At 48.7% G+C, this 27,652-nt stretch overlaps 1 protein-coding gene across 2 annotated transcripts in view; it reads left to right on the top strand.

The window, feature by feature from the left end:
• The window catches only part of AGTPBP1 (ATP/GTP binding carboxypeptidase 1), a 1,139,154-nt gene that overhangs the window by 265,404 nt on the left and 846,098 nt on the right, over positions 1 to 27,652 (top strand). For both annotated transcript variants that reach the window (XM_086961295.1, XM_086961296.1), the window contains exon 4: positions 16,836 to 16,903. In XM_086961295.1, coding sequence (XP_086817421.1) covers positions 16,836 to 16,903 — 68 coding nt within the window. The remainder of the gene's footprint in view (positions 1 to 16,835; positions 16,904 to 27,652) is intronic.

Genomic DNA, 27,652 nt, shown 5'->3' on the forward strand with positions numbered 1-27,652 from the left:
CTTCTTACCTATGTGGCCTATTAGAAGTTGTGCAGGGGGCAGTAGTCTGGTGTGGATTGCAAGAGTGGGTATTGGAGGTGGAGAGTGTGTTGCAACTGTAAATATCGGTAGAATTGGGAGTTGTGCATGTAGTATTCGCTCTGGAGCTGCACAAAGGTTTGTAAGTGGGAGCCCTAACATATATCTCCCCCTTTAGAGATCCCAATGAGGTCTCATCCTCTGTACCCTTGGAGATTGGGAGTTTGGTGTAGCCAAGTGCCTGCTCTTAGAAGATTTTTGAAGGTGTGCTTCCGGTCTCATCCTGTCCATTTTAGGTACGAGCGCCATGACCCGAAGACCACTCTGGTAATTTCAGGCATGGTCTGGGGCAGTGGGCCTCCATAAAGCATGAGAAGTATTTGATCCCAATTCTGGCCACCTCAAGGTGAAATGCCGGGTCCTGTTCTCCCGCCACTCATTCAGTCATTTATGGTCAAGATCTGTGAGGCCCAGTAGTATAAACAGATGTCTGCCATGCACATTTCTCAATCGCATGTGGACCGTACAGAGGTGCCAAACGCCACTCTGGCTTACTTGTTCTGCCAGAGGAAAGAGCAGACTTTGGCTGTTGTTTTTTGGAACCAGACCCGAGGAATTGGATGGAGGAAGTGTCGGAGTGTGTACAGATTGTGCAGAAGCATAACTATTTTAAATAATGACACACTGCTAGGTATATTCTGTGGAAGTGTGAAATATGTGGCGAGGGCTGCCTACAGTGCGGATTCCATGGTGATCAATTATAAGCTCCATGAGAAGTTTGGTTCTAAGGTGATATAGGTGCCCAAGTACTGAAAGCTTAATCATTGGATTTGTTGCTGTTTCTGCCAGTCCAATACACTCAAATCCTCTTTCAGCGGTACAAGGAGAGTGTTAGTACAGTTAACCCACAGCCCAGATGCTCCCTCATATGTGGTGAACATCTGAAGGTGGCGGGGACCTGTGAGGGACGACATATCTAAAAACAGAAGGACATTATATATAAGGGGCTATGCAGTCCTCAACCGCCATCTCCCAGTCAAAGCCCCACACCTGAGCATCGCTTCAGACCCATGTTCTCATCATCGCTATAATCAGGACGTATAACAGAAGAGAGAGCACACATCCCAGGGGGTCATTTGCTCAATCGGGAAGTAATCCGAAAATGTGCCGTTGTTTTGGACTTGTGCCCTTGGGTCAGAGTATATGTTTTTGAGATAGGGCTAGAATCTCGGCCCAAAACCCAGGTGCAGGAGAACAGTTTCCATAAAGGCCCAGTCAATAGAGCAGAAGACCTTTTCAAAATCCAGTAAGAGCAGGGCCCCGGATTTCTGAGAGGTGGCGTAGTGCCATCTGTACCCTGCATCCGGAGTGTCAAGTACTTTGGCACAGCATAAAGCTGCATTGGCCGGGGTTGACCAGGCGGGACAACAGAGGGAGAAGCCTATTGGCCAGTGCTTTGGTGTACATTTTGAGTTGAGTGTTAATGAGGGATATTGGCCGGGAGGATTCCCACCAGTCAGCAGGGTGACCAGGCATGTGCAACATCACTATGGTGGTCCAGTCTATTTCTGGAAGGAATCATCCTTTGTCAATTGCTTCTTGGTACATGTCTGGAAGTGGAGGCAGGAGAAGCGTTGCAAATCAGTGGTAGTGCCAGGGGAGAGACAGAGTCTTTATCATTTATAAGACATTTTTTGATTTCCTCGGTGAGGTATTTCGTAAAGCGTGCATTCATGAGGTGCCATACATTGAGGCGCCAGGAGGGACAGTTGCCACCCTGCCGAGAGCCAAAGTGTAGCATCACAGGTAAGTGATCGGAGCTACCCCAGGGCAGAACGTGGACCTCCGTTGTATGAGGCAGGTCTGGAGCTGGGAGGAGTATACAATTTATCCGAGACAAGGTTTTATGAGCAGCTGATGTATATGTGTATGACTCTTCATGAGGATGCCACACTCTTCGGGCAACACAGAGCCCCGCCCCTCCATCTAGTTCCACAGATGCCAGAGGCCTGCTCCCAGAAACCTGGGGCTCATGGAGTCTTTTCAGGGCTCCACTACCACATGGAAATCCCTGCCAAGCTCAAGAATCAAGTTTCAAGTCTTGGAGTTTCGACATGGTGTCCTTACTTATAAGTGGTGGGACGTACACACTCAATCAATCAATCAGCCATTTGTTAAGCACACTACTTACCCACAAGGGTCTCAAGGCGCTGGAGGGGGGGGGGGGGGTTCTACTGATCGAACGGCCAGGTCTTGAGTGTCCTCCTGAAGGTCAGCAGGTCCTGGGTCTGATATAGGCTCAGTGGGAGGGTGTTCCATGTCTTGGCGGCGAGGTGGGAGAAGGATCTCCCGCCAGTGGTTGCTTTTCGGACGTGCGGGACTGTGGTGAGTGAGAAGTCTGCGTAGCGTAGCTGGCGGTTGGGGATTTAGAAGGAAAGTCGTCTGTTGAGGTTGGCTGGGCTAGTCTTGTGGAGTGCCTTGTGTGCGTGGATAAGGAGCTTGAAGGATATCCTCTTGTAGATGGGGAGCCAGTGCAGGTTTCTCAGGTGGGGGTGATGTGGCCGTGGCGTGGTATGTCGAGGATCAGTCGTGCCGAGGCGTTTTGGATGCGTTGTAGTCGTTTGATGAGCTCAGGAAGGAAATAGGGCACCCTTCTAACTTTCCCTCCAGCACTACATATCTACACTTCAGATCATAAGACACACAAGAGACCGAATAGGGAGATGCTTTGTGTAGGAGAATCGCCCACCCCCTAAAGGCCCTGTGTATCCCTCATGAAATACCCTTTCCAATCCATAACGGCTAAAGACAGGGAAGCTGTTGCCCAGTCGATGGGTCTCTTGTAGCAGTAGAGCTGCGGGGAATGCCTTTTGGCCAACTTCAAGACTGCTGTGCTCTTAATATGGCCGTTAAGGCAATTGACGGTCCAGGACACCATTGTAAACTCTCTCATTGAGAGTGGGAGTTTGGTATGGGGGAATTAGGCCTGTCTGGGAGGGATCTGGTGACCCTCGTTTACCTTTAAGGTATTGGAGTGATGTTTCTTAGCGCTATAGTGTTTGAGGTTCGGTCTGTGTGTGCCTACCTTAAACAAAATAAAAACTCAGAACAACAAAGAATCCCAAGTGGGCTAACTTGGATAACCCCTTACCCCTCCAACTGCCCCCCCCCCCACCCAAAACTTCCCCCAGAAGCATCTGTCGCCCCTATAACAAAACTAGGTAAATTGTCTTAAATCGGTCTTTCCTCATCGATCAGGTACTGGCTACTCGTTAAAGGATCGAGGGGCGCCACCAGAGAATTGTAGAAGTCAACAGTCTAGTGCCTTCAGGCCCACGGATGTGACTGAAGCAAAAAGGCCGCATGGGGACGGTGAGCTCCCCGGTGTCGCCCCTGCAGTATGGTCTATCTGGGTGTCCTCCAAATCTGAGAAGTTCTGTCTCCTGAGTTTTTTGTTTGCTCGCTTCCCACTGGGGATCCTCCTGTGGCCCCTTTGTGATGTCATTGGGCTGGGGGCCTCTTGTTCAGTTGAGGCACACCAGGGATGTTCTGAGTGCTCCGAAGGAGCCTCAGTTACATCATCCATTTCCACGCTGCCTCCAGAGTATCATGGGATCTAGGGGCGTGGATCACTATGAGCCTTGCTGGCTGTACAAGCATGAATTGCAGGGCCTGAAGCTTCTGTTTAACGTTATCAAAGGACTTCCTTTGTTGCTGTACTTGGCGTGTGTAGTCAAGGAAATTATATGCTGAGATCGAAAGACAAGGTCTCCTACTCATTGTGCCTCTCGCATGAGCATATCTTTATAGCTAAGGATCTTCACTATGAGTGGGTGCTGCAGGTCCCGACAGGGGCCTTTGGCCCAGGGACGGTGGGCTAGCTCGATAGCAAAGCATAAGCACTGGTGGTGCACGGGTATCCAAGACATAATCCACTGCTCCAGGAAAACCTCAGAAGTAGATCGTAGTTGTGTTTTCTGTTACCTTGTCCTCTAGTTCCGAGACACGACCCTCCGTCACAGTGACCCCCTCAAATACCCCCAAAGGTCCTGACAAAGCAGAGACACCTCAGAGCTGACTTCCCCGATCTTCGTCTCGAGGGCCACTTGGGCCTGAATGGCTTTTAGGATGGCAGTGATGGCACACATTTCAGGAGCCTGAGGCCCTGCTCAGCCCCACCATCGCTGCAGCAAATTTGTCAATTTTGCTCTGCATGTGCGGTGCCTCAAGCTTGTCCGTACCATCTCCTGAAGGTCCAAGTATTGTTACACGTCGTTAATAGGGTCCCTCTTACCCGATGGTAGGACTGCCGCTACCTTTGCAAATGTCCAAGTGGGAAGCGTGGGGCGTTGAAAAAGAGGGTGGACAGAAGGGAACCCCCACAACCCACTTGCTCCACCTTCCCAGCGGGCATCACGAGCAGTGGAGGGGGGGCAACCCTCTACCACTGTAGGGGCCAAGGCAGTCGTGGGGCCCAGATCAGAACTGATCATGCAGAGGCAGGGCCTGCCAAGTCAGGGTCTCGGGAATTCCCGCAGCCAGGGAGCCCGCTGGCCTGGTCTTTTCTAGTGTTCCTGGGGGTAAGATGGGGGTGGAGTGCATGTGTGGGGCGCTCCCACATTTAGCTCTTGGGCTTCTAGGGGCGCCCAGTATTGAAGTGAACCACCAGCTTGCTTTGCCAGGGGGGTCTGAGCTGCTTTCATCCATCTTACTGCATTCAGTCACGCCAGGCCCCTGTGCATGCCCCACTGCCCCTCAGTCCTGAGGAACAACATCCACAAGGTGCCCCCCCACAACTCAGGACAGCCCATTAGCAAGCCATCGTTAGTCGTGTGGGGGTCCTCAGGGCCTCCTCTGGGCCCAGCAGTATTCGCAGGCTGTCTCCTCTACAGCTGCCTCTACTTCCTTGGACGGATGCAACAGCTCGTCGGGGATTGACAACCTCTTCCTCAGATGGTTGTACAAGATGTGGGTGCCATCTTGCCCAGTCAGCCCATCTTAGCTTGCAGACTTCTTGGTCTCCTCTTGCTCTCAGCAAGTTGTTGCTTCCAGTCAGTCTCCATTACCAGCAGTGCCCACAAAAGCGGGACATATATCAGGAGATGCCCCATCGGCATAGAGGATACTCATCGTAGCAGCCGGGGTGTGGAAGCCGATCATGGATTGTCCACCATGTTGGCCTGCTTGGCCACAACCCAGTGGCTGCTTCTTTATTTTATTTAAGTGCTGTTGGTGGTGGTGTTTTTTCAATTTTTTTATGTGCCCCTTCAGGATTGGCTTTATTCCATTTTGGTACAGTAAATTAACACAAAGACAAAATGACCATGAGATGTATAGATCATCATGCAAGTGCTACCTTAGCCTGATGTACAAATTCACATGCGCTACCACACGTGCATGTGTGTACACATCATCGCGCCTTTTTTTCTTTGTTCTATCTTTTTTTACCAATACAGTTCCGAAATTACCAAGTTTTTTTCTTTCCCGTTGGTTTAGCTGATAATGCCCAGGATCAGCAATAAAAAACAAAAGAGAAAAAAGTGCAATTATACGTGTATGTGCGAATATGACATGACGTGCCTTTCGTTTTGTATATTTTTTATTTATTGATTCAAGATTGTGGACATCACTTGGTATGGTAAAAAAAGAAAAATAATTTAGATGTGTGCAAATGCACTTTTCAAAAACAGAGCAGCAAAGCAACAAATGAGAGTTGCAGGGCCCTGAACAGAAATAAGGGAAATTAAAAAAAAAACATTTTAGGGACTGTGACAGGAACATTGAGGATATTATGAGTGTGAGCAACAGGGACTGGGAGGGAAAGCAACCCAGGGGCTTGTGGCTTGGGATTGAAGATTAAATAAAGTGGTTGGATAATCAACAAAAAAAACTGGGTAGGAAAAGCAAGGGACTATTTGTAGCAGCGAGACGAGGAGAGAGCAACAGAGAGCACATGCACTTGTGGTGCTAAAAGAAAAAAAAACGGTTCCTTCAGTATGAGATTTTTTTATAATGTATTTATTGGCATTTCAATAACTTACAAGGAAGGGACACAGAGCTGGCGCATACAGTACAATAATGACACAGTTATTCTTCGGCATGGACACATCGAGCAAAAACTAAGGCATTACCCCCCACACAGGTAACAATGTTGACACATATACAATACACTTCCCCGCACAGGCCCCCGCCGCACTCCTTGCTCCCACCCCGCACCCAGAAACAGGAGCCTCAGTCCGCGTCCGCTAAACAAGTGTCTCCTTGTCAATGTGCTGTGATGTGACCTCCCGTGGTCCCACCGCTTCCAAAACTAAGTGTGGCTCATTCGGGTCATTAGTATCCTGTACGGACCTCCTCTCCAAGTACAGCGCCCAGTAGTTCTTAGGACGGTTACGGGGAAGAAGCAGTTCACTATATAGTTCCGTTTGCGTGCAACAATATAACATATCACTAGACCATTTAGCTAGCGTCAGAGTCGGCCCGCGCATCCAGGTGAACGCAACGCATCTCTTGGCAACCAAAAAGGCCATATCCACAAGCCTTCGCCTTGCAGGCGCAATATCTTTAGAATACCCCAGTAGGGCCAGCAGTGGAGATGGGGTCAGCGCCAGACCAGTGACTCTGTTCACCTCATCATAGACCGCGCACCAAAATTCAGAAACTTTGGGACACAGCCAGGCTAGGTGCAAAAAATCAGCAGACTGTTCCCTGCATCTTTCACAGCCGAAGCTCTCTCTCAACCCGTATCGGAGCAAACGCTCAGGGGTGTAATATACCCTCTTCAGGAATTTAAAGTGCATCAGACGGTGGCGACTGTTCAGAGACACTCTCTTAACATTGGCGCAGCAGTATCTCCACTTTTCCTCAGGGAGTTCAGTGGCCAAGTCAGCCTGCCATGCCAAGCGAGACTTAGTATAATTCGCTGCCCGTTCTGTAAGTGTGATGCAATACAAGTTCGTAATTAATTTAGCCGGCGTCTTAGCAGTTACAACAAAGTCATACGCCAAGACTGTCTGGGGCTCAGTCATATCATCGCCTAGCAGCCCCCTCAAAGCATGCCGAACTCTGTGGAACTGGAAGCGTGGGAGATGTAGAGTAACAGAGTCGTCCTCCAGGTCTATTTCCTCCCAGGTGCGAGACCTACCCTCCGTAAATAGGTCACCTATATTGACAATCTTCATTTTAGCTAGAGCGGATACCACGCCTCTATCTCTGCAGGGGTCAAGCCACGAACACCAGGCCAATTGCGCTCCCGGAGCGTATAGCAGCGAGCAGGCCTGAGCATCCATCAGGTGATGCCAGGCATGTGTCACAACGTTCAAAGAATCTAGGATGCCCGTCCGTCGGTCCCTATGTCGAGACATCGGCGCTGGCAGCGGAGTCGGGTCGGCCACTATTGCTTCAATTCGCAAGTGCGGCGCGTCGGCCGGGCCATGTATCCAGCCATACGCATGCGCGCTTTGTGCTGCTCGATAATATAGCTCCAAGTCCGGAGCGTGTAGGCCACCCTCCTCGTAGGGACGGGTGAGAATGTCCCATGCCACTCTGGGCTGTTTCCCAGCCCATGACAGCCGCAGCACCAGGGCGTGGAGCTGCCTAAAGAATGTTCCCGATAAGACCATTGGAATATTACTGAATAGGAATAAGAAACGGGGGAGTACGATCATTTTCAGCAAGGATCTGCGGCCCATCAATGACAAGGGTAGGCTTATCCATTTGTTCACATCGTCCTCCAGCTTAGAAATCGCCACCCTGTAATTTTCCCTGAGGACCCCCTCTGAGTCCGTATGTAGTCGGATACCCAAGTAGCGGACCGAGTCAGTGGTCCACTGAAAGGGGTAGTCAGAGTCAACTCTCCTGGTGGCAGGGGTGAGCGGGAACATTGTCTTGCTCCACTTCACGTGTACCCCTGAAAGCGAACTGAACAGTACCACCTCGCGCAGCATCGTCGAGAGGTTGTCTTCCGGTTGTCGCACATACAATAGAGTGTCGTCCGCGTAAGTAGACACTATCAAGTTGTACGTGGGCCTATAGAGAAGGGCTCAGTCGTGAGCGTGAGCGAGCCTATGCGGACCCGCTCCGATGGGGTAGCATAAAGCGTATTCAGTAGCTGGATAAAAAGATCACCCACCCCCATACGGCACAGCACCAGTCGGAGGAAAGGCCATTCGACAGAATCGAAGGCCTTTTTCATATCCAGGAAAACTGCTGCACATCCTGGCGTGTGTGTTGGAATGCAGCAAACACGGTCCTCAGGTTATAAGTAAGGTTGCGGTTGGGGACACAGCCCGCCTGCTCAGGGGCCACAAGCGTAGGGATCAACGGGCTGAGGCGGTTGGCAATGATTTTCGCAAATATCTTCGCGTCAACGTTAAGCAACGATAGCGGGCGATATGAAACGCAGTCCTCCGGGGGCTTCCTGGGCTTAAGGATAGCTACTATAATAGCTTCCTGCATCGTGGGGGGCATTTCCCCAACCTCCGCCATCTGCTCAACAAGCGTTAATAGTCTAGGTATCAGCAAATCAGAGTACGTTTTATAAAATGAGGCCGAATGAATGAATGAATGAATTTATTTGTTTGGTTACTAAAAACCATTACATAGAACCAAAATACAAAGGTAACAACATTACAAAAGTTAAAATCAAGGAAATTTGCAAAGGTCCATAGCCGCAGAGCATGCAGGGCAAAGCTTCATAGGCCGACAGAAGACTCTGGAGTCCGGCCTGTGGAAGCCATCAACCCAGCCCGAGCTTGAAAGATGAACTTTCCAAAGGCCGCCATGTGCTTTACAGTGGCAAGGGTATACAGATGAGTAATCCCTTCCTCAGCGGTGCGTGACCCCGATTGTCTTAATACTGGCCTGAGGTAAAGACTACGGGCCAGGCGTAGGGCCGGGCAGCAGAACAGGAGGTGGGCCAAGGACTCACGTTTATATTTGCAAAGCCTGCAATCCCGGACTTCAAAGCTGGCCTGACCGCAGGAATATAGTTCTTTAAGGGGCAGTGGGTGTAGTCTGTAAGCCAGAATCTTATGGAGGGCTGCACGGCCCACCGCCTGCGTGAGATGATGTTTGGGAGTATGCTGGGTGTGCGGAAGGCACAAGGTCTTATGCAAATCTTTTCTACTCAGGGAGTCCAGATCCAGTTCCCTTGACCGTGCACGCACTTGTTTTTTTATTGCATTCTTGATGGCAAAATATTTGACATATTCAGGGTTCCATGAGTCCGTTGCAAGTTTGAGCTGGGTCTTAGCTACTTGGAGGGTGGCCGACCAGGGGTTCTCAAGCTCTATGAAAATACATTTCAAGACAGCCTTTAATGTGTTCTCCTGTGCCGCCGATGTTAAAAAGTAATATTTACTTAGGGCGGCCAACTCTTCCAGATTTTGCTGGTTGAGCGAGAACTCCAGGCGATCAAGGGTGTTTCTAGTACACCTTGGAAGATGGAAGAATTTCTTGTATGCTCTGCACTGAATATAAAATGAGGCCCGGAAGCCATCGCTGCCCGGAGGTCTGCCAGCTTTCATTGACGACAACGCCCAGACAACTTCCTCCCTCTCAAAAGGGCGAGCCAGGAACTCGCGATGTATGTTGATCGGCCAGGGATATGTGTTAAATAGTCTAATGTGCGTTCCTCCGGGGCCGGCCCCCTGGAAGCGTATAGTTTAGTGTAATAATCCCGAAAGCGGGCCGCCACCTGTTCGTTCGGTAATTCTTCGCCAGTCTGTGGGGATCTCAGTGCAGGCGTCATCGCACAGTGTCTACGCTGCTTCGCCGTTCGCGCCAGTACCGCTCCCGGAGGCTCTCCCTCGCCATATGATCTCGCAATGGCATATTTCCCCAAGTGTTTTACCTCGGCATCCGCCGCCTCGTGATATTCACGAATCGTTTGGGCCAAGTCTCGGAGCAGCTCTGCACTAGTCATGCAGTCGTCGCGCCTTGATGTCCCTTAGTCTGTTTTCTAGTAAGGACAGGCGGCCCCTTATCGACTTGAGGACACCCGCGTGTTTAGAGATAGCAACTCCACGTAGATAGGCCTTGAAGGCCTCCCAAACAGTCAGAAAGGAGTCCACCGAGCCCACGCTCTTATCAAAGAATTCCTCAATGGCAGTAGCTAATTCTTCCCGAAAGGCGTCATCCAACAGCGAATAAGGAGGGAGACGCCAGGAAAAAGGAGGGGGTCGTCTCGATAGGGCTCTAAGAGTAACAAGCACCGGGGAGTGATCAGAATAAGTGCGGGGCAGCGTAGCACACGACTGTACCATAGAGAGGAGGTGTGAGGTGATCAACCAATAATCTATGCGAGTGTGGATATCATGCAGAGCTGAGTAATGCGTATACCCCCCCTGCGTCGGGTGCCTAGTACCCCCCCCCCCCCACCATCTTGCAGACCCAGTTGTGTTTTCTCAGCTTCTAGAACTCTGGCAAAGGCCGAAGGGCGTCTGTCGGGGCCATCTGACCTATCAAGCCCAGGCTGTCTGACCATGTTAAAATCACCTCCCCACAAAACATGCTCCCCGCAGAGGTCCTTCACCCTAGAGGCCAGCGTCAAGTAGAAGGTAGGGCAGTCAAAGTTAGGGCCATAAGAGTTCACTATGTGTAGAGTCATTCCCTTTCCAACACATTTCGTTATGGCATATCGTCCCTCCCCGTCCGTGGCAACTGGGGTCAATGTCAGTGAGGCCTTAGGGTTCACCCAAGTTAAAACGCCCCTGGCGTGAGAGGTGAAACCGGCAGCGTGTATGTTGTTATGTAAACCCCTATAGTTAAGTGTCGGACTGTTGGGGCGCAAGTGGGTCTCCTGAAGTAGTGCTATATCTATTGCATGTCTCGAGAGATACTAAAGCACACGCCTGACCTTTCTGTGGTTGTTCAGGCCTCAAATATTCCAAGTCAGGAATGTAATTGTGTCATTGTCATGCGTCTGCTGTGTCAGATCGGGGGAAATTATGAGTGTAAATAGTCAGATGTAACTGTCCATGCCACTGACCAATGTGGCCACCGTGTCATGCCCGCGCCAGCAAAACTACCCTTGAAATGAACAACAAACAAACAATCCCCCCCCTCCCGGAGTCAGCTCCAAAAGAAGAACATGTAAGCACTGAAAGACATAAAGTCCACTAACAACCCCTCCCCGAACCCCCACCCACGCCTGCCCAGCCCCAACTAGGCCGCGTACATCCCTCCGCCGCACAAGGCCCGTCCCAGCTCCCCTTCCCAACCCCAATAGGCAAACATTCAAAATCAAATATCTCAAACACAACCCGTCCCCCCATCCCCCCTGAACGTACATAGGGATTCAGTGATTTTCACACGAGGGCAGAGGTAGCCTGCAATTACAATTCGCAATCAGCAAAAACAAATAATTAACAGCACCCTCCATCACCCCCGTCCCAAAAAATAATAAGAAACTATTTAAGAGTTGCAAAAGACCTTAGCAATCAGGATTGGTTGCCACAAATTGCAGGAACAATAGGATAGTGTGCTTCCCCAACAATAGAAGAGCGTGCCCCCTACAATGAGCGAGTCTGTACCCCTCACAGCAACCAGAATGGCAGGCGGACCCAGTGGGGCAGGCGAACAGAAAACTGCTCTATAAAAGTTTTCAAAAAAGGGGGCAACCAGGGTGTTGTAACCATAAGGATTCAGGAAGACTGACCGCTTACGCCATGGGCCACTGCTGCCAGTCAAAAATGAGGTTCCCCCATCAGGTGGTCTCAAAAAATAATTGACATTCACCCCATCTCCCTCGCACCCGCCAAAACATCCGGACAACATGTAACAGGGACCATGCAGCTTATCTGTAGTGATCCATTCAGTCCTGCTCCTCCAGGGAACCGTCCTCTGCAGCATTGCCATCTTTCCTCTGTGAGCGTTTCTCCCTCTGCCAGTCCTTTAGAGCTTTCTGCAATGCCTTGGTGTCTGTAAAGATCATGGATCTAACTGCTTCCTGGTGTCCTGCACCCGTGCCGTGAAATCTGGATACAAGGACAGCACAGAGCCCTCGTACTGCAATGGCTACTTTTCCATGGCTAGTCTCAGAGCTACGTCGCGGTCACGATAATTGAGCAGTTTGGCAATTATGGGGCGGGGGGCCCCCGGCTTAGGTCGTGGGCCCAGCGAGCGGTGGGCTCTCTCCACCACAAACATGGACGAAAAAGCTGTGTCGCCAAGCAGTTTCTTCAATAGGCCATCGACTAATAGTTCCATGTTGCCAGTCTGCATGGTCTCCGGAAGGCCTGTGATGCGAAGGTTGCACCGACGTGAGCGGGCCTCCAAATCCTCAGTTTTGTCAAGGAGGGATTGCATGGCTCTGCCAATCTGCTTGTGCTCCGAGTCCAGCGTGATCTGGGCCTCCTCCACCTCAGTGAGTCTGCGCTCCGACATATCTATCCGCTCCGCGTGTTTGTCCAGCCGTTCAGCCATGCGGTCCATGCGATATGTGAGTGTGTCAATTTTAGTACCCAGAGTGGTCAACCCCCCTGAAGGTTCTTTTCCATGGCAAGGTGTATCCCACGCAAGTCTTGCTGTTGCGTCTCCTCCGCTGCGTCACGATGCGCAGTACCACCGCTCCCAGCGTCTTCCATCATCTTGGGCCCTTTAAGGCCAAACGAGAGCTTGGACTGTGTTCTATCCGAGCGCCCCATGTTCACGGCCTGTGTACACCCTCAGCACAGGGGTAAGGCCCCGGGCACAAAGCACCGTAAAGCAGCCCACCGCACCAGGGCTACCTAATCCAATACACCCGTGCGAGGTTTCGCCAATGTATACAGAACCGGGCACCTGCGGGAGTAGTGTCCCAAGGGCGATCAGTAGGAGTAGGTCCACTCTAGGGGCCGCGGGCCAGTCTACTAGGGCGGGTGTAGACCAAAAGCCCCAGCGTCAGCAACACACTTTGCGCCGAAAATGCTCAATGAGGGAGGCAGAAGGGGAAGAGAACCGCAACTCTAGTTCGCGAGTATAGGGGCTCAAGTTCTAGGAGCAAACGCCCAAAACACTGATCCGAACACCACAGCCGAAACCGCCAAAATAGATGTCTCCTGCCCGTTCCGCCAAGAAAGAGTCCCTGTGAGTGACAGATAGGCCCCGTTCTCTTACACACCCCGTCAGCAACTCCCACGGGCAGATCACCAGCAGGCCAAGAGTGTACTCCAGACCACCTCAATAGGGAAGGAAAGTGGCGGCCGCGGTTCCCCAGGGAGCGCAAATAGTCAGCTCAGGCTCAGTGGGGAGAAAGCAGCAACAGAACGCGCTCCTCCAATGTAGCTCACCTCAATGGGCAGCTCCGTCAGTCACTCCTAGACTCCAGAGTAGGATTGCAACCAGACAACCAGCGCAGTCCAGAGAGGGGCCCCCACAGACAGCGCTCCTCTTGAGATCCGTGTGGGGTAGCGTGGAGAGCCCCACTCTGCTTAAGCAGTCACGGAGACAGCAGCACCAGTCGGCGCATCGGGGGAAAGCACCGGCAGCCCCACACTGCTCCGCGAGGTGAGTCTAACAGGGGGGGGGAAGGGGTGGGAAGACCCGATGGTCAGGGCCCCCACCAACACTGTTCCGCACCCCCCAGCAGTCGCCGCAGCTCACCGCACCCCCCGACCTCTCCGAAGCGAACTCCGCCGTCAGCAGCGTATGCAGGGCCTGCGGCGGCGGGGTTCCTGTTACCAGCCGTAGGGCACGTCAAAATTGAGGTTGCGGCTTCTCGAGGCCTAGTCCCCGCTCCGGCCGCGGCTCGCAGCTCTCAGTTCACTGGGCAGCGCACCAAGGACAAGTGCAAGATATCGTGCCCCCAGCAGCACCACTCTCCCGGACTCCGCAGGACGAGGCAATTGGAGCGCAACTCCACAGAATAGATGCAGGATCGTATATTGGGACGGAGGAGCTCCGGACTCAGGTGGCCATCACGGCTCCGCCCCCCTCCTTCAGTGTGAGATTCCATTAAAAATGAGCATGATGAAGCTATACTCCAGGGGATGGACATGCACAAGACGAAGAATGGAACAAAAATGGAAGCAACTGGGAGTGAACCAACCCAACAAGCCTCTACTTGTAATTGAACTAGTCTCAGCACATTTTGGAGGAAGGCAAACATTTAAAGGAATTTGTCATTTTTTTATCTTATGTTTATCACTATGGTCACAAACACATTACATTGAAAAAAACATGTGTGACTGTGATATCAAATATAGGATTAAATGAGTAGTATTAGAAATATGGCAATGGAAAAAAACCACCAAGTTCCTGCCTTGCTTCTTCTAAATTAGTAACATCATTTTACCTGAAGTTAGTGGCTTCAAACAATGAGATGTTAACTCGCCTAAACATTGCTGATGCTTCAGCGAACACTGAATTTCCAATTATTGCAAGTGGAATGATTGTCAATGAAGAGTTAGTGTCTGCAGAGATATATTCAATATGTACGGGCCATATTGTTCAAGAAATTAACAGCAAATTGGAGGAAGCTGACCTTCGTTTTTGTCACATGTTCAGTGCGCTGTTCGAAATGATTTCCATCGAGGAGTCGTACTGTCAAATGACACAGATGTTATTATTGTGCTACTTAGATTTGTTGCAATGTTCATAAGTGAAGGATTGTCAGAGTTATGGATGCATTATGGAACAGACAAGAAAAGACACTTAATCCTTCTTCATATTATATTTGTACAAAAAATTTGACCCAGTGCCCAGTATTCTTATCAAGGCACATGTTCGTACTGGTGATGATACTATGAGTAAAATTGGAACAAAGCTTGGAGCTTTAACTGCTGAACCTGTCAAGAGTCTAAAATGATTTGCTAAGACAGAAGAAGAATGTGACTTTAAAGACGTAGAAAAATACCTTGTACATGTGTGGAACATGGGTTCTGACATTTGACGATCTTCGATCCAGTGAGTTTAAGAGATCTGTCCCGCTAAGTGACTTTTCATCAAAGTCATATTCTGTGCGTGGACAAAATAAAAAGAGCTATCTACTTGATCTAAAGATGTGTAAATATTTTGGAACCTGCATATGTGGAGCAAGATTGTGTGAATTTGGTTGGGAAGAGATCGATTGGGTACTAGAGCCTATGAAATTTCTAAAGCCTCTAATAATAGCACTTTAGTATTATTATTGCAAATGTTCAACATTCTTCAAACGTACCACAAGCCATTGCCGAAACTAATAAATAAAGTGAACTATGAAAATGTGTCTAAAACAGGAGTAATAAACATAATTTTTTTCATATTCAGATCATAAACATTATTTTTGTGCAAACACAAAAGGATTCAAAACCATTATTTGTTTAATTTCTATATACATTTCTTCTTCCTCTATCATAGCTGCCACTTTGGAAAATGGCTGAAGGATTGCTCTGAGGAGTTATTTTCTATCTCTGTAAGACTTCTTGACTCCCAAAACCTCTGTTTTGACACCAAAATAAAGTATACAGGTCTCATGATTCCTGAAATATTACATCATCACTACAGCACATCCGCCATTTTTATAAATGTTGTCCAGAAAATTCTGCCCGGATCGGCAATATCTACCCAAGCTAAATTACTAGTCTAATAATACTAAAGCACTATTAAAAAGGAAAATCTCTGGACACCAATTTTTTTACAGAAGTATAACAAGGTGCCAGGACTAGAAGTCTAAATGCCATGTGTTCTTGCAGTCCTACCTTTTTTCTGTTCAACCTCAACTTATGAGATGCTTTAAAATCTGGCCCCCTTAACAGTAGGCTCTAAAACATTCTATTTTACAACACTTTTTGCCAAATTCATTATATCAAATTCCTACCCTTTTATATTGATATGGATTTTTTTTAAAACCATCTACTCACCCATGAAACAAGAAGCTGCAGAAATCTGCAGGATCCGTAAAAAATATTCTGACCCCTTAGGTGCTATTCAGACAAGTAACAATTTTAGAAATGTCCTCACTATCACAGAATTCTCATAGTACCAAAGTTCATATGATGCCAGATTTTGGATTGTAGCATGGTGACAATTATGCCATGTTTCTGATTACACAATGATCTATATATACCAGATCCTTTTGTCAGATCTCTATTTATGGCAGTGCTGTGATCGCTATAAGGCTCTGAATATGCCAGCACTGCCATTATACCAGACACCTAGTTGCAGCAGACTTATGGATATCCCACTGTTCTGAATATGCCTTGGCTCTTTTTCTTCTCTTGCTTTCTAAGAAAGGGTCTTGTAGATTTCTCTTGGGGGGGGTGGGTCTTATTTATTTGAAATGAAAGGAATTCCGCATCGCTGTTTAACCCTCCTGCCGTACCCCCAGATAGTCCTATCCTTACTGCATACGTGCTTCTGGAAGTCTTGTTAAAGACAAGCTAATTATAGCTTCAAGGTCACGAACCACTAGAAGCTATGCTCTATACAGTGCTGGCATCGAAGTTTAAAGCCCTGAATGAACACTTTAGCTTTGTTGTTCCTTGCACCTGTAGCATTTTTCCTGCAAACAGATTGCTCGAAGACTCCTGTCCCCACAGAAAACTTTCCTCATGAAATCTCACTACTGAAATTGTGTGTAACCGTGCCACACCTATTTTGTTCCTCTGATTTACAGGGCTTATGTTCTATATGTTTCTTAAATGTTTACAGTTTGCTTATGAGCTCTTTGGACTCCAACTGCCCTATAGCAGTACCACAAATATGTAATAAATATTCCAGACCTGTACTGTTATTCAATTATCAAATTCTGTAAAATGGATTGGTATGTTTTAAAAATCTAATCTGAGCATCCAACTATCTTTTTTTTAAAGTTTTTGTTTAATTATTTACAAAATGTTTCAATTTTTGATCTGCAGAGAAAACCAGAAAGGAGATGACAGCGAAGGGTTCTACAGGAATGGAGGTTATTCTCTCCTCACTAGAGGTAAAGAATTTCTATTTTGTTAATGGCTAATTCGGTTTGTAAAATTATGCTAGAAAATATGTAAAATGCCAGTTTGTAAGAGCCACCGATCCTACATAGAGAGCAAGATTAGTCTGCAATTCAGTCTGTTCTCGAGTCATAAAGTGGTTAGAGAATACACTTCCTATTGATTTATTACTAAGATTTACCATTGGTAAACAATTCTCAGACCTGTTGTGAATTCATGGGGCCACTGGTAGCGTACGGATACTACTTTTACACTCTGGACTGTATAGATGTAAGCCTCTTCTATATGGGCAAAATCTATGCCATACCATATACATTTGGTTTCCTGTGTATTCTTTGACTAAGACTTGACTGTAGATTAATGTGAATAGGGTTTTCCACTGTCCTTTTTCAACCACGGCTGAGGAGATCCCACTTGAAGTGTAATCTCAGTTATAAACTGGACTGCCCCAAAAAACGTGAGATACCGTCTGGTGTACTTCTAAAATTCAGGATAATAGTATCAGGTATGAAGGCTTTCAGGGCCTATGTTGTCTCTCCTGTCTCTCCTTCCTATGAGAATCAAGATGTTACTTTTCTTGAAAGTTCCTCTGGTCATTTCTCTCAGGATTCTCTGTACAGGATCTAATCTGTGGCTGAGTTACGGAGCGTGTTGTGACCGGCTGGGAAACCTGGACCTGAGGCGGGTTTCAATGAAGGATACGTGATCTTGACGACACGGATATCCACCTGAGAAAGGTAGCAGGTATGCAGTAGATATGCAACCCTCAGGTTTAAACAAGATATGAGTGGAATTTAGAAGCGGCGAACCCCTTTTTGCCCTGACGAAGTTGCTCAAAGCACAGCAACGAAACATGTTGGCGATTTAGACTCACATGAAACTTGGTTCAGTGTGAGCTGTTTTAATTTGGAGTATTCACAGCCCAGAATAAAAGCAGGAGTGGCCAGTGAGTTCTGCAATTTTAATGCTTGAGATTCACTTTTTCTTTTTCTCACAGAGGTGCATGGTGAATATGTACACTTAAACAGCGAGTGGTATTTTCTATTCGCTGGGGCACGGAACGGAGTACTGTCTGTCTGTTGAGGAGGAAAAGGATCATTACATGTTGTTTGTCCTTTCCTTCCATGTGTCTGTCTTTTTCTTTCCACTTTTCACGAGAGTGAGCAACCGATGATGAGAAGTGGGTACACTGGCATTTGCTAGCCAGATAACCCCATTGGTGGTTCTACCGTGAGGTGCTCACTCTCTTTCTCCACAATTTTTGTGGGATGGGTGATGGTATCTTGGCAGTTTTTACTTTACCTTGGCTGTACTGTGACAAATAGTGACACTTGCGCAGGAACTAAAGAGCCTTGATACAACAAGGATAGGGGTAGTGACAAGGTTATGCACACACCCATATAGATCCTGCAGCCGAGCTGAAAAATAGAAGTGTCTTGAGGGACAGGCCTTTTCTGTTTTGATACAATTTGAGTGGGGGGCGGCCTGCACCTCAGTTCCCCCTAAGACTCCAAGGAGTTGATGTGTTTTCACTAAACCTTGTGAAACTGAGTTTATTGATCCATGGTACACAAGTGTGGAAGAACACAGAGTCAGTTTACTGACCAGCAGAGTTTCTATTACGTAAACATTTGTGAAAGAAATGAACACTTAACAAAGCTCATGGAAGTCGATTAATACATTTTTAAAGCAAAAATGTAACTAGCAGCAAAAAAAGTGCAATTCTCATTGGCAGCGGACCAGCACTTTACCAAATGAATTGTTAGACCACATAATGGTAAATTCAGTATATTTGTACTCTTATACACTTTCTTCAGTAGCAATTGTAGAAAGAACATGTGGTTATACTGAAACTGAAGATAGACACCAACAAGCCGGTGCTTTGCTCTTCTCGTGGGGGAAGAATTCTAGAAGACGTTTGGAAGAAGATACAGTAGGATGAGGTAGAAAGCTGACATTTCTAAATCTGCAGTTCCCTCGTCATACCGACTTCAGACCGAGGCTATACTTACTTGAACAGATAGGCTAAATGTGCAATGCACAATACTTGATTAAACAATGGCAGTACGTTTAAAATGTGTGTTACTGTGCAATAATTCAAAAGCTTTGGTAGTACTTTAAGCGGGTCTAAAAACAATTTCACACATGTTATTACAAGCAGATATAAAATGTGTTCTCAAAGCCTCCTTTTTCACTGTGAGGTGAAAACTTACAACAATTTAGTAGCATTTAGCCTAATCATTTCACCGTGGAGCTCACTATTGTTACATTTCTCTTTTTCTACTTAATTGTTAGCATTATCTGCAATGTTAAGCAGATAATCATGGGCAAATACTTTCTTTCAGCATAGATGTTGGATGATGTATAGGCTTAGGTTAATCAAAATATATATGGCTCACACAACAATAATTATTGCTATTACTATTTCAAACACTTTCATTATCTACTTTCCAAATAATCCAGATGTCATACTCTTCTCTTAACCATAAGGGCAAATACCAGGACATGATCATTTGGGTGTCTAACTGATGAGGTGTAGGCTCTAAAGAGATAACTGAGGCATTGATAATTTACTCTATTATATTGGATAGCCTGGCTTAAACAATTATTAGGAAACAGAGAAAGATGTGTTTGTCTCAGAAACTTCACGGCATCTTCACAGTTTCTAAAGGGGTTTTTGGGCTGTGTCTGAAAACATGGACCACGTACCCTGGGTAACCGACCCCGATCTAGTCACTTACCACAAATGAAATGAGCATACTCCTCTTGTAAGCAGCAGCACTTGGCAGTGGGAAAGTGATGTTCCATGAGGGTATCTTAGGTCCTGAAAACGACCTTGGCGGATGGAGTTCCTTTGTCACAAATGTGATGGATATCCCGTCTGCCAAGATACAATTCCATTGTATCCTATGGAATTCGTAATATGGCAGACAGGATATACGTCACATTTGCAACAGAGTATCCCATCCGCCAAGATCTTAATCAGGCCCTTAGTCAGGTATAGTCTCTAGAATTTTGTCACACTCACTTTTTCCCACAGAGATGGTCTAGTTACTTGGTTGTCAGTGCTCACAGAACTGTGCATGTTCTGAGTAAGCACAAGGAATAGTGTCTGACAAAAAGTAGCCTTTTGGATAACAATTATTATCTGATAGAGACTACTAGCAGCAAATTCCTTAACGTAGAATTATCCCCAGGCGTGAGATTGGATCCGGAAAACTTTTTGTCAGCATCCCTGCGTGCCAGGGGGGACGGCACCACGTGACTCCGCCTTGACGTCATCCGCATACGTGACGTCAGCGAGGATACATAAGTCCCACCCCGGCGCACCTACGTCAGTTTTTCTCTTTTCCGCGTGCAACACGGATCCGGATTGTGTCCTGGCCTATTTTCAGACCTTCCATTCCTTTTCACGCTTCGGCGTAGTGGAACAGTGTGCGAATGCCTTCGGGCTTTAAGACGTGTACCTCTTGTGCAGGTCCCATGTCCGCGACGGACCCTCACCCGATCTGCATGTGGTGCCTGGGTGAGCACCACGAGTCGACGGATTACGACGCATGTCAGCGCCTTCAGCCTAAATCACGTCAGGAGCGCCGAATGAAGTTGCTGTTGGCGCGCTTGTCCAGGTAGGTGTCATCCCAGCATCCGTCTCCTACCTCGGAAGCAAGGAGCCGACAGTTTAGTCTGCAACATAGTCCATCGCCACAGCCCCAGGGGCATGGTTCGCCGGCTGGTAGGTCCTTCAGCTTGTCTCCTAGGCCTTGTCCTACTTCATCGGTGGGTGCCAGCTCCCCTCAGGACATGCGCCCCTGCCTGATGCCTTACTACCCGCCGTTTCCCATGTCGGGCGACTAGGGCCCAAATGACAGCCTACGCTGCGGCTCTGCAGGCTCTTTGGCCCCTCCTCCACCTCCTGAAACGTCCGCGGATTCCTTGCCTCGCGTGGGGACTTCAGCTGAGTCACTGGCGGCTCCGGCGCCAAAGGTTTCGGCTTCAGGTTGTAGGAGGGTGGTGTCGTCGAGGTGTGGTCCTTCAGGGCTCCCCTCTTCGGCACCTGGCGTCCCTGCTTCGCCGCAAATCCCTACGGAGCTCGCTGTCGCAGGAGATCGCCGGGACTCTGGGCTTGCCCCCAAGTTCCCCTCGGTCCTCTACGCAGGCGCCTGCCTCGCCAGAGACAGAGCCGGTGCCGTCTCGGCGCCGGGAGCCTTCATCCCCGGCTCTGGTGGAGTCTCGGGTGGAGGTTGGGACCTGGGGTGCTTTTCCAAGTCCCTCTCGGTCTTCGACGCGGGCGACTGCCCCGTCCGAGGACATGCCTGCGCCTTTTTGACGCCGCTCCTTCACCTTACCAGCATCGACCCGCCCCGTCTCCTGGGGAGCACGTGGTGGCAGAGGTCGATGGGACACCGCAAGTGCCCACTCCGGTGCTGACCGACGTCGGTCAGGTGCCGGTGACGGACTTCAGGGAGCCGCACCGCCGTCGGGTTCTTGATTAGTCTCCCGAGGTTCCTTCCTCTCTGGAGGTATGTCATCTTTTGGTGTCTTCCTCCCCGGAGACGGGGCGCCATATTGTTACTTTTTCACCAGCATCTTCCAGGGAGGGCTCTTCGCCATCCCCACGGCCTAAATCCTCAAACCCTTCTTTCCGTGGCTCGCTGCTGGCTTTTCCACCGGCCTCTCCTTCTTCCCCTGGAGCCCCTCCGGTTCCCCACGCATCTGTGGATCCCCCACTATTCCTGGGCTGGCCGCTTTCTTCTGCAGCTGGACTTGGGGACGGACGGCTCAGTCTGCAGCCGTCGCCCACGGAAGAATTACTTTCTCCCCCGCGGCGCCCTACTGAGGCCAGTGTTACCTTTGTTCGGGCTATTTCCACAGCTGCTGGTATTCTGAGGATGGGTGAACCTGTCACTCCATTTCCTACAGACAACCTCTTGGAAGTTCTCCACCAGGGCTCTGGTGGACGGAAGTTGTTCCTTCCTTTTGAAGCGTCACTCCATAAGTCTCTTATGGGGACTTGGGGACGTCCTGCCACAGGCGATCCGGTGCCTCAGGCGCTCCTGCATCGCCATCGTCCTGCTCTGCACGACCCGGTCTGTCTTTCCTTCCACCCTTCTACTCAAGGCGCTCTTCTGCGGAATGCCTTTCCGTGCTTTCCTGTGGTGCTGTTTCCTCCGTCTCTGGACGCCCGGTGGTTAGATTCATGGGGGTGTAATGTCTTCACTTCTTCCAGTGCTGTCTTACGGGCGCCTTACACTTTGTGTGTGTTGACGAGGGCTACTGCCAGCCTGTGGGACTCAGTGGAGTCCCTTCTTTCTCATGTCTCTCATGATGGTGCCGCTGCTGATCTGCAGGACCATGTATTGGATGGTAGGGAGTTGGCCGTGTTTATTCTTTGTGCGGCTTTGGATGTTGCCGATGCTCTCAGCCGTTCTATGGCCACTTCTCTGGCTCTCTGTAGCCATGCTTGGCTACGTGATGCTGTTTTTCCTGAAAATATTAGGGAGCGTCTGGTTGACCACCCTTTGACGGGGTCCTCCTGTTTAACACTCATGCAGACTCTGCCATTCAGCGCCTTCTTGCGGGGCTCCGTCCTCCTCCTCCTCCTCAGTAGGCGGGTTTGTTGATCCTCCGGGGCTTGGTGGGAGGTGTTATCCCACCTGCTCCTGGTATTTGCTGTTTGGAGTGGTTGTTACACTTTCTGTGTGGTTTGCTGTGCCCTCGGGGTCCTTTGGTTGGCCTCTCTCTTCAGTTAGCTTCTCTTTCAGCCCCTTTTTTGGCAAGGATGTACTTTTTGGCTGATTTCTAAGCCTTCTGTGGTTTCTGCCGCAGGTTTATAGTTTTGTTCTCTGATGCAGGATTTTCTCCCTAAGAGTGGATTCCATACTTTCTTGGGACGTGTCCGACCCTATGTGGGGTACTTGTAGCTATTGTATAGCCCTATCTTACGCTGGGAAGGTGTGGACTCCTCCCTGTGGGTCCGTCGCCCTTACTTGTGTTGCTGTATGCCGCTGGTGCGGTTTCTTGACCATCTATGGCGTTGTGCTGCGGCGTTTTTTACCCTTTGTCTGCCGTTCGGCCTGGTCTTCTGTCTGGTGTTCCAAAGGGGTTAATTTCCTTTGTTGATGACTTGGTTCATCCTACTTGTTTCTCCTCTTATCTTCCGGCTGGTCGTTCGGGATTTTTTCTGGCCTCGCCCTTGTTGAGGACCGATGTGGTCTGGGCGTTCAGTTTCGTGGCGCTTGTCAGCGTCCAGCTGCGCCCGCCTGGCCAATTTGGTCTGGATGTTTAGTTTTGTGGATGCTTGTCAGCGTCCAGCTGCGTCCGCCTGCTCTTCTGGTCTACGGCCAGGGGCCTTGGCGTGGGGCCTGGCGCCCCTGCTTCTTGTTTTGCGGGAGCCTTGTGAGACTATGTTTTTTTTCTTCTCCCGCCTGTCTTATTGCTGAGGCGCTGTTCTGTCTGGCCTGTTGACTTCCAGCTGTGATGGTTTCGGCTGCCCTCTTCACTGGGTGTTTTTCCAGGAGAGGGCTTTTGTCATTGTTTCTACCCCTTATCCTTGGAGTCTCTGGGTTACTCTTCTTCCTCTGCGTTGCCTGTACATTGACTGGGCTTGGGCTGTACTGGCCTCCTTGCGTATTGCCCTTGCTTTCTCCTGCTTAGTGGGGGCTGGGCTGCCTCTTTTGTCGTTATAACACATCCCCTTTGGGGCCGGTGTTCTTCCGCGATGCTGAGGTTCTCTTCTGCTTGGGGGGAGGGACTGGGCTATTTCCCCTGTCCCTGTGACTCATCCCCTTTAGGGAGGACTGGGCTATTTTCCCTGTCTCTGTGACTTGTCCCCTGTTAGGGTCATGTGTTCATCCGAGCTGGAGAGGTCCTCTCGCAGACCTTCCTTCCCCTTGGGTATGGCTAGATTATCTATTCTACGTTAATTAATCTGCGGCTAGTAGTCTTTATCAGATGTACGAGTTACTTACCTTCGGTAACGATGTGTCTGGTAGAGACTATTCTAGCCGCAGATACCTTCACGACCAGCCCTTCCTGCGAGGACCTTTCTTGGTCTTCGGCACTAACCTACCTCTGGGTGGTTTTCCTCTGCGAGTGCCTTTTCTTTCTTCCTCTCAAGGGGGATGCTCGTCTTGTTGTTTGCTCTGTTACTTCCTTTCTGTTGAATGGTTGGTGGTTTCATGGTTCTTTGGCACCCCTGCACCCTGGTCTTCAGTGTGGGGTTGCTTGTGTTCTTATTCCTTTAATTGCTTACACTTCGGACTCCTTTGCAGTCCTTGGGGTCGAGGTTCCTTGGCTGGGTCTCGGCCCTTAACCCTTTTTCAGGAGATGTTTCTACCTACTGGTTTTGGCTGGGGATGAATGGTTGTTACTTTTCCTTTCTGGCCCTGGTACCCTTCTCGGATCTGGGCGGTGGTTGCAGACTTCTTTGTCTACTGTGTAACTTTTCACATGTGTTCTGTACTGGGGAGGTTGTTGTATTTATTTGCAGGCTTGCTGTGCAGGAGCTGTACTCTGTTCTTTTTTCATTCCATGTCTTTTGGTACCATAGTGCCTGGCACTGTTCTGGATGGTGATGTTCCTCGCCATTCGTTTCTTCCCTTTCTGTTGGCTGTTTTTTTCACACACTGTTCCAGTATTCTCACAGTTTTTGTTTGTGATGGCTCCGCGTTGTGGTGCAGAAAAAGTTATCCAAAGAAAACTGACGTAGGCACGCCGGGGTGGGACTTATGTATCCTCGCTGACGTCACATACGCGGATGACGTCAGAGCGGAGTCACGTGGTGCCGTCCCCCGGCGCCCAGGGATGCTGTGGCAAAAAGTTTTCCGATCTAGTCTCAAGCCTGGGGATAATTCTACATTAAGGAATCTGCGGCTAGAATCGTCTCTACCAGATACATCGTTACCGAAGGTAAGTAACTCGTACATCCATATCGCCAATGTCCTCTGTCCACACTGGTACCCGGTGCATTGGTAGAACAAGCTAGTGCAGATCTCATTTTGGCTGATGGCACTTCTATCAAAGGTACAATCCCCCAGACATCAGCGAACAAGTGAATGGAAATCCAGCTGAAAGAAAGATTTATCGTTTGCCAATATTTCTCTAGCAACAGTAAATAAGTGTTCTGGTACATCGATCAGTGGCTGTATTCAAGGACAACCACAGTGCAGCTTAACTTTCCGATGATGTCCCATTCTGCAGCTGTGAGTGATCCCACTAGGAGCCAGAGGCTGAGAACAGTGGCAAAGAGAGCAGGTCAGCCTCACAAATATATGTACTATGTGGAAGACAGTATCTAGAAGACAGCTGTTCACCTTGGACAGGGTTGGTAATGATGATAGGTGGTGGGTGCATCATTGTACAACTCCTGGGCAGCAGAACAGGTGGGCTGACTTCCAGGGGAATAGGTGGTGGGTCTGGCTGTGCTCAGGCATTCAGTCCTTTTGCAGGAGAAGAGGCATGAGAAATTCCTCCAGGAGGCCCTTTCCTTGGGCCAATGTAGGTCCAGAGATGGGCACTGCTAGGCAGGTGTCTTGCGTGGTGGTTGCATGCTTTCTATGGATAGAATGGACCCATGTTGCCAATCTGCAACACTTAACGGCTGTATTGGTGATGAGCAGCACAAGATATGGTCCTCTGACCAGAGTTATAGAGTGGGCTTCCTTTGGTGCACCTTCACATACACCCTGTCGCATGGCTGAGGGCTGTGGTGGACTTTGGATGGACAGTCAGCTAAGGAAACTTGTTGAAACCGTAAAATATGTTTTTTCGCAGTACTGAAGAGCTGCCTCTTCATTTAATTGCAAGTCTGGTTTAGCACCTGAGGCTGGTGGGTTTGAAGACAACATTATAGGGCATCTGACAACTATTTCGTAGGGTTCTCAGTTTAGTTCTTTGAGTTTGATTGGCAAAGCATCAGGCCATTCCTTTCCTGTAGCTCTTAGAACAGATTTTTTACTATTTTATTCTCAAGAGTGCAGTTATTTCTCTCTGCTGACTCGGGGTGATAAGCACAGTGGAAGTGGTGTTTGTTCTCTGAGTCTTTGGAAATCTCTTGTACTACTGCTCAAATGAAGTATGTTCCCCATTTCCTTGAGAGGCAGCTCTGAATAGTGAAACATCTGTTCTTGCACACTGGTAAACTTCCTTCCACTCAGAAAACATACAGACAATCACAAATACATAAGAGTATAGGTCACATTTTTGAATCTTTATAAAGTCCATTTTGATTTGGACAAAGGGACCCTGAGGGGGTGGGAGAGCTGCGTGGGTTGTCTTGATTACCTTACCAACATTATATGACCTGGCATATAGCACAGAAGTGACAATATTTCTGGGCTATAGAAGGAACAAATGTTATCCAGTATTGGGATATCTTTCATAGATTCACATGCTTGAGTCATTCCCCGTTGTTGAAGGGGATGTCCCAGGGTAATCTACATAAAGCAGTAATTAAAGAACTTCATGGGCTGTCATGGAGGCATTTAATAGCCTATCTACCTCCTTTTCTAAAAAGGATCAAACTGAACACCAAACCAGCTCCCAGGGAAAATCTGAGTCCCTCAGATTTTCACCGCACGTCATGTGTGAAGGGAGTTTCCCTGAGCTCTGCTCATTTTCTCAGATAAGTCTCATTTTGTTTTCCTAAAAGACAATGTCTAATAGGAAAGGACTATTTTGCCCCTGAAAATCATGTGGGGAAAAAAGGGTTTACATTGATGATGCCCACAAGGATTGTATTTATTGCCTTTATCCCAATTATGAGGCAAAACAATGTAAAATCTGCAGCACCTTTTCTTCCAAGACTTTCAGAGATAGAGAAGGCAGACTTTTGATTTGGCTAAAGAAGACTCAAGGAGCGTCTTCTGATGGGAAAAGCGTCACTTCCTCTAAATCCTGCTAGACGCCCTGGTCGACCGGATGCTCAGTCTGAGGAGGTAAAGAAACACCTGATAACCTCACATCTGACCAAAGCAACTCAAAAAAAGGAGAAAGAACCTGAAGTCTGCTCAGAGTTTGTCATTCCTCATCATTCTGGGACTACTAAGGAAAGATTGAATCCTTTCAAGCATAAATCCAGCCTTAGATCCTTGTCAATTTCACTATTGACGCCAGTCTCTTCAGCAACACCGATGACCTTCTCGTCGTTGAAACAGTCAACGTCACCTACGAAGTTGACTGCGAGCATCATAGCACCGATATCGTCGGCATTCTCTTTATCGTCAACAAAAGCCTCCGTGTCAAGGATTCATCGTTTATGCCTGCGGCGGCGAGGACATCTTCACCTTCAACTACCGTCGACGACCACTTCATCATCTACGAAAGCTTCACCATCGACGAAGGCTCCACCGTCGACGGGCACACCGTTGACGACGACAACGCCGACGATTTTGCTGTCGACAGGTAAGTCAGTGTCACCGATGATCGTCCGTCAACGACTATTCCACAGATGCAATCCACACCATGTTATTTATTTATATACTTCTATAGCGCACGGCCACTCCACGGAGTATCTTGGAGCTTTATCGAAGGAACCCACCGAAGAAGGGAGAACATAACACTGAGAGGACACGCAGATACCATCCAGATCATCCAGAGTATTGCTGCGCCCTGGTTTAAATCACCAGGCAAGATTTTGCCCTTGCTTCCAAATCACCTTCTAGTCACCGAAGAAATGGATGATGATCTCTTTGGGACTGCTCATAGTCCTTCTGAACTCAATGTCAAGTATCAAGAAGAGGATG

The sequence above is a fragment of the Lissotriton vulgaris genome, chromosome 3_1 (genome assembly GCF_964263255.1).
Source record: "Lissotriton vulgaris chromosome 3_1, aLisVul1.2, whole genome shotgun sequence".
Classification (NCBI taxonomy): Eukaryota; Metazoa; Chordata; class Amphibia; order Caudata; family Salamandridae; genus Lissotriton; species Lissotriton vulgaris.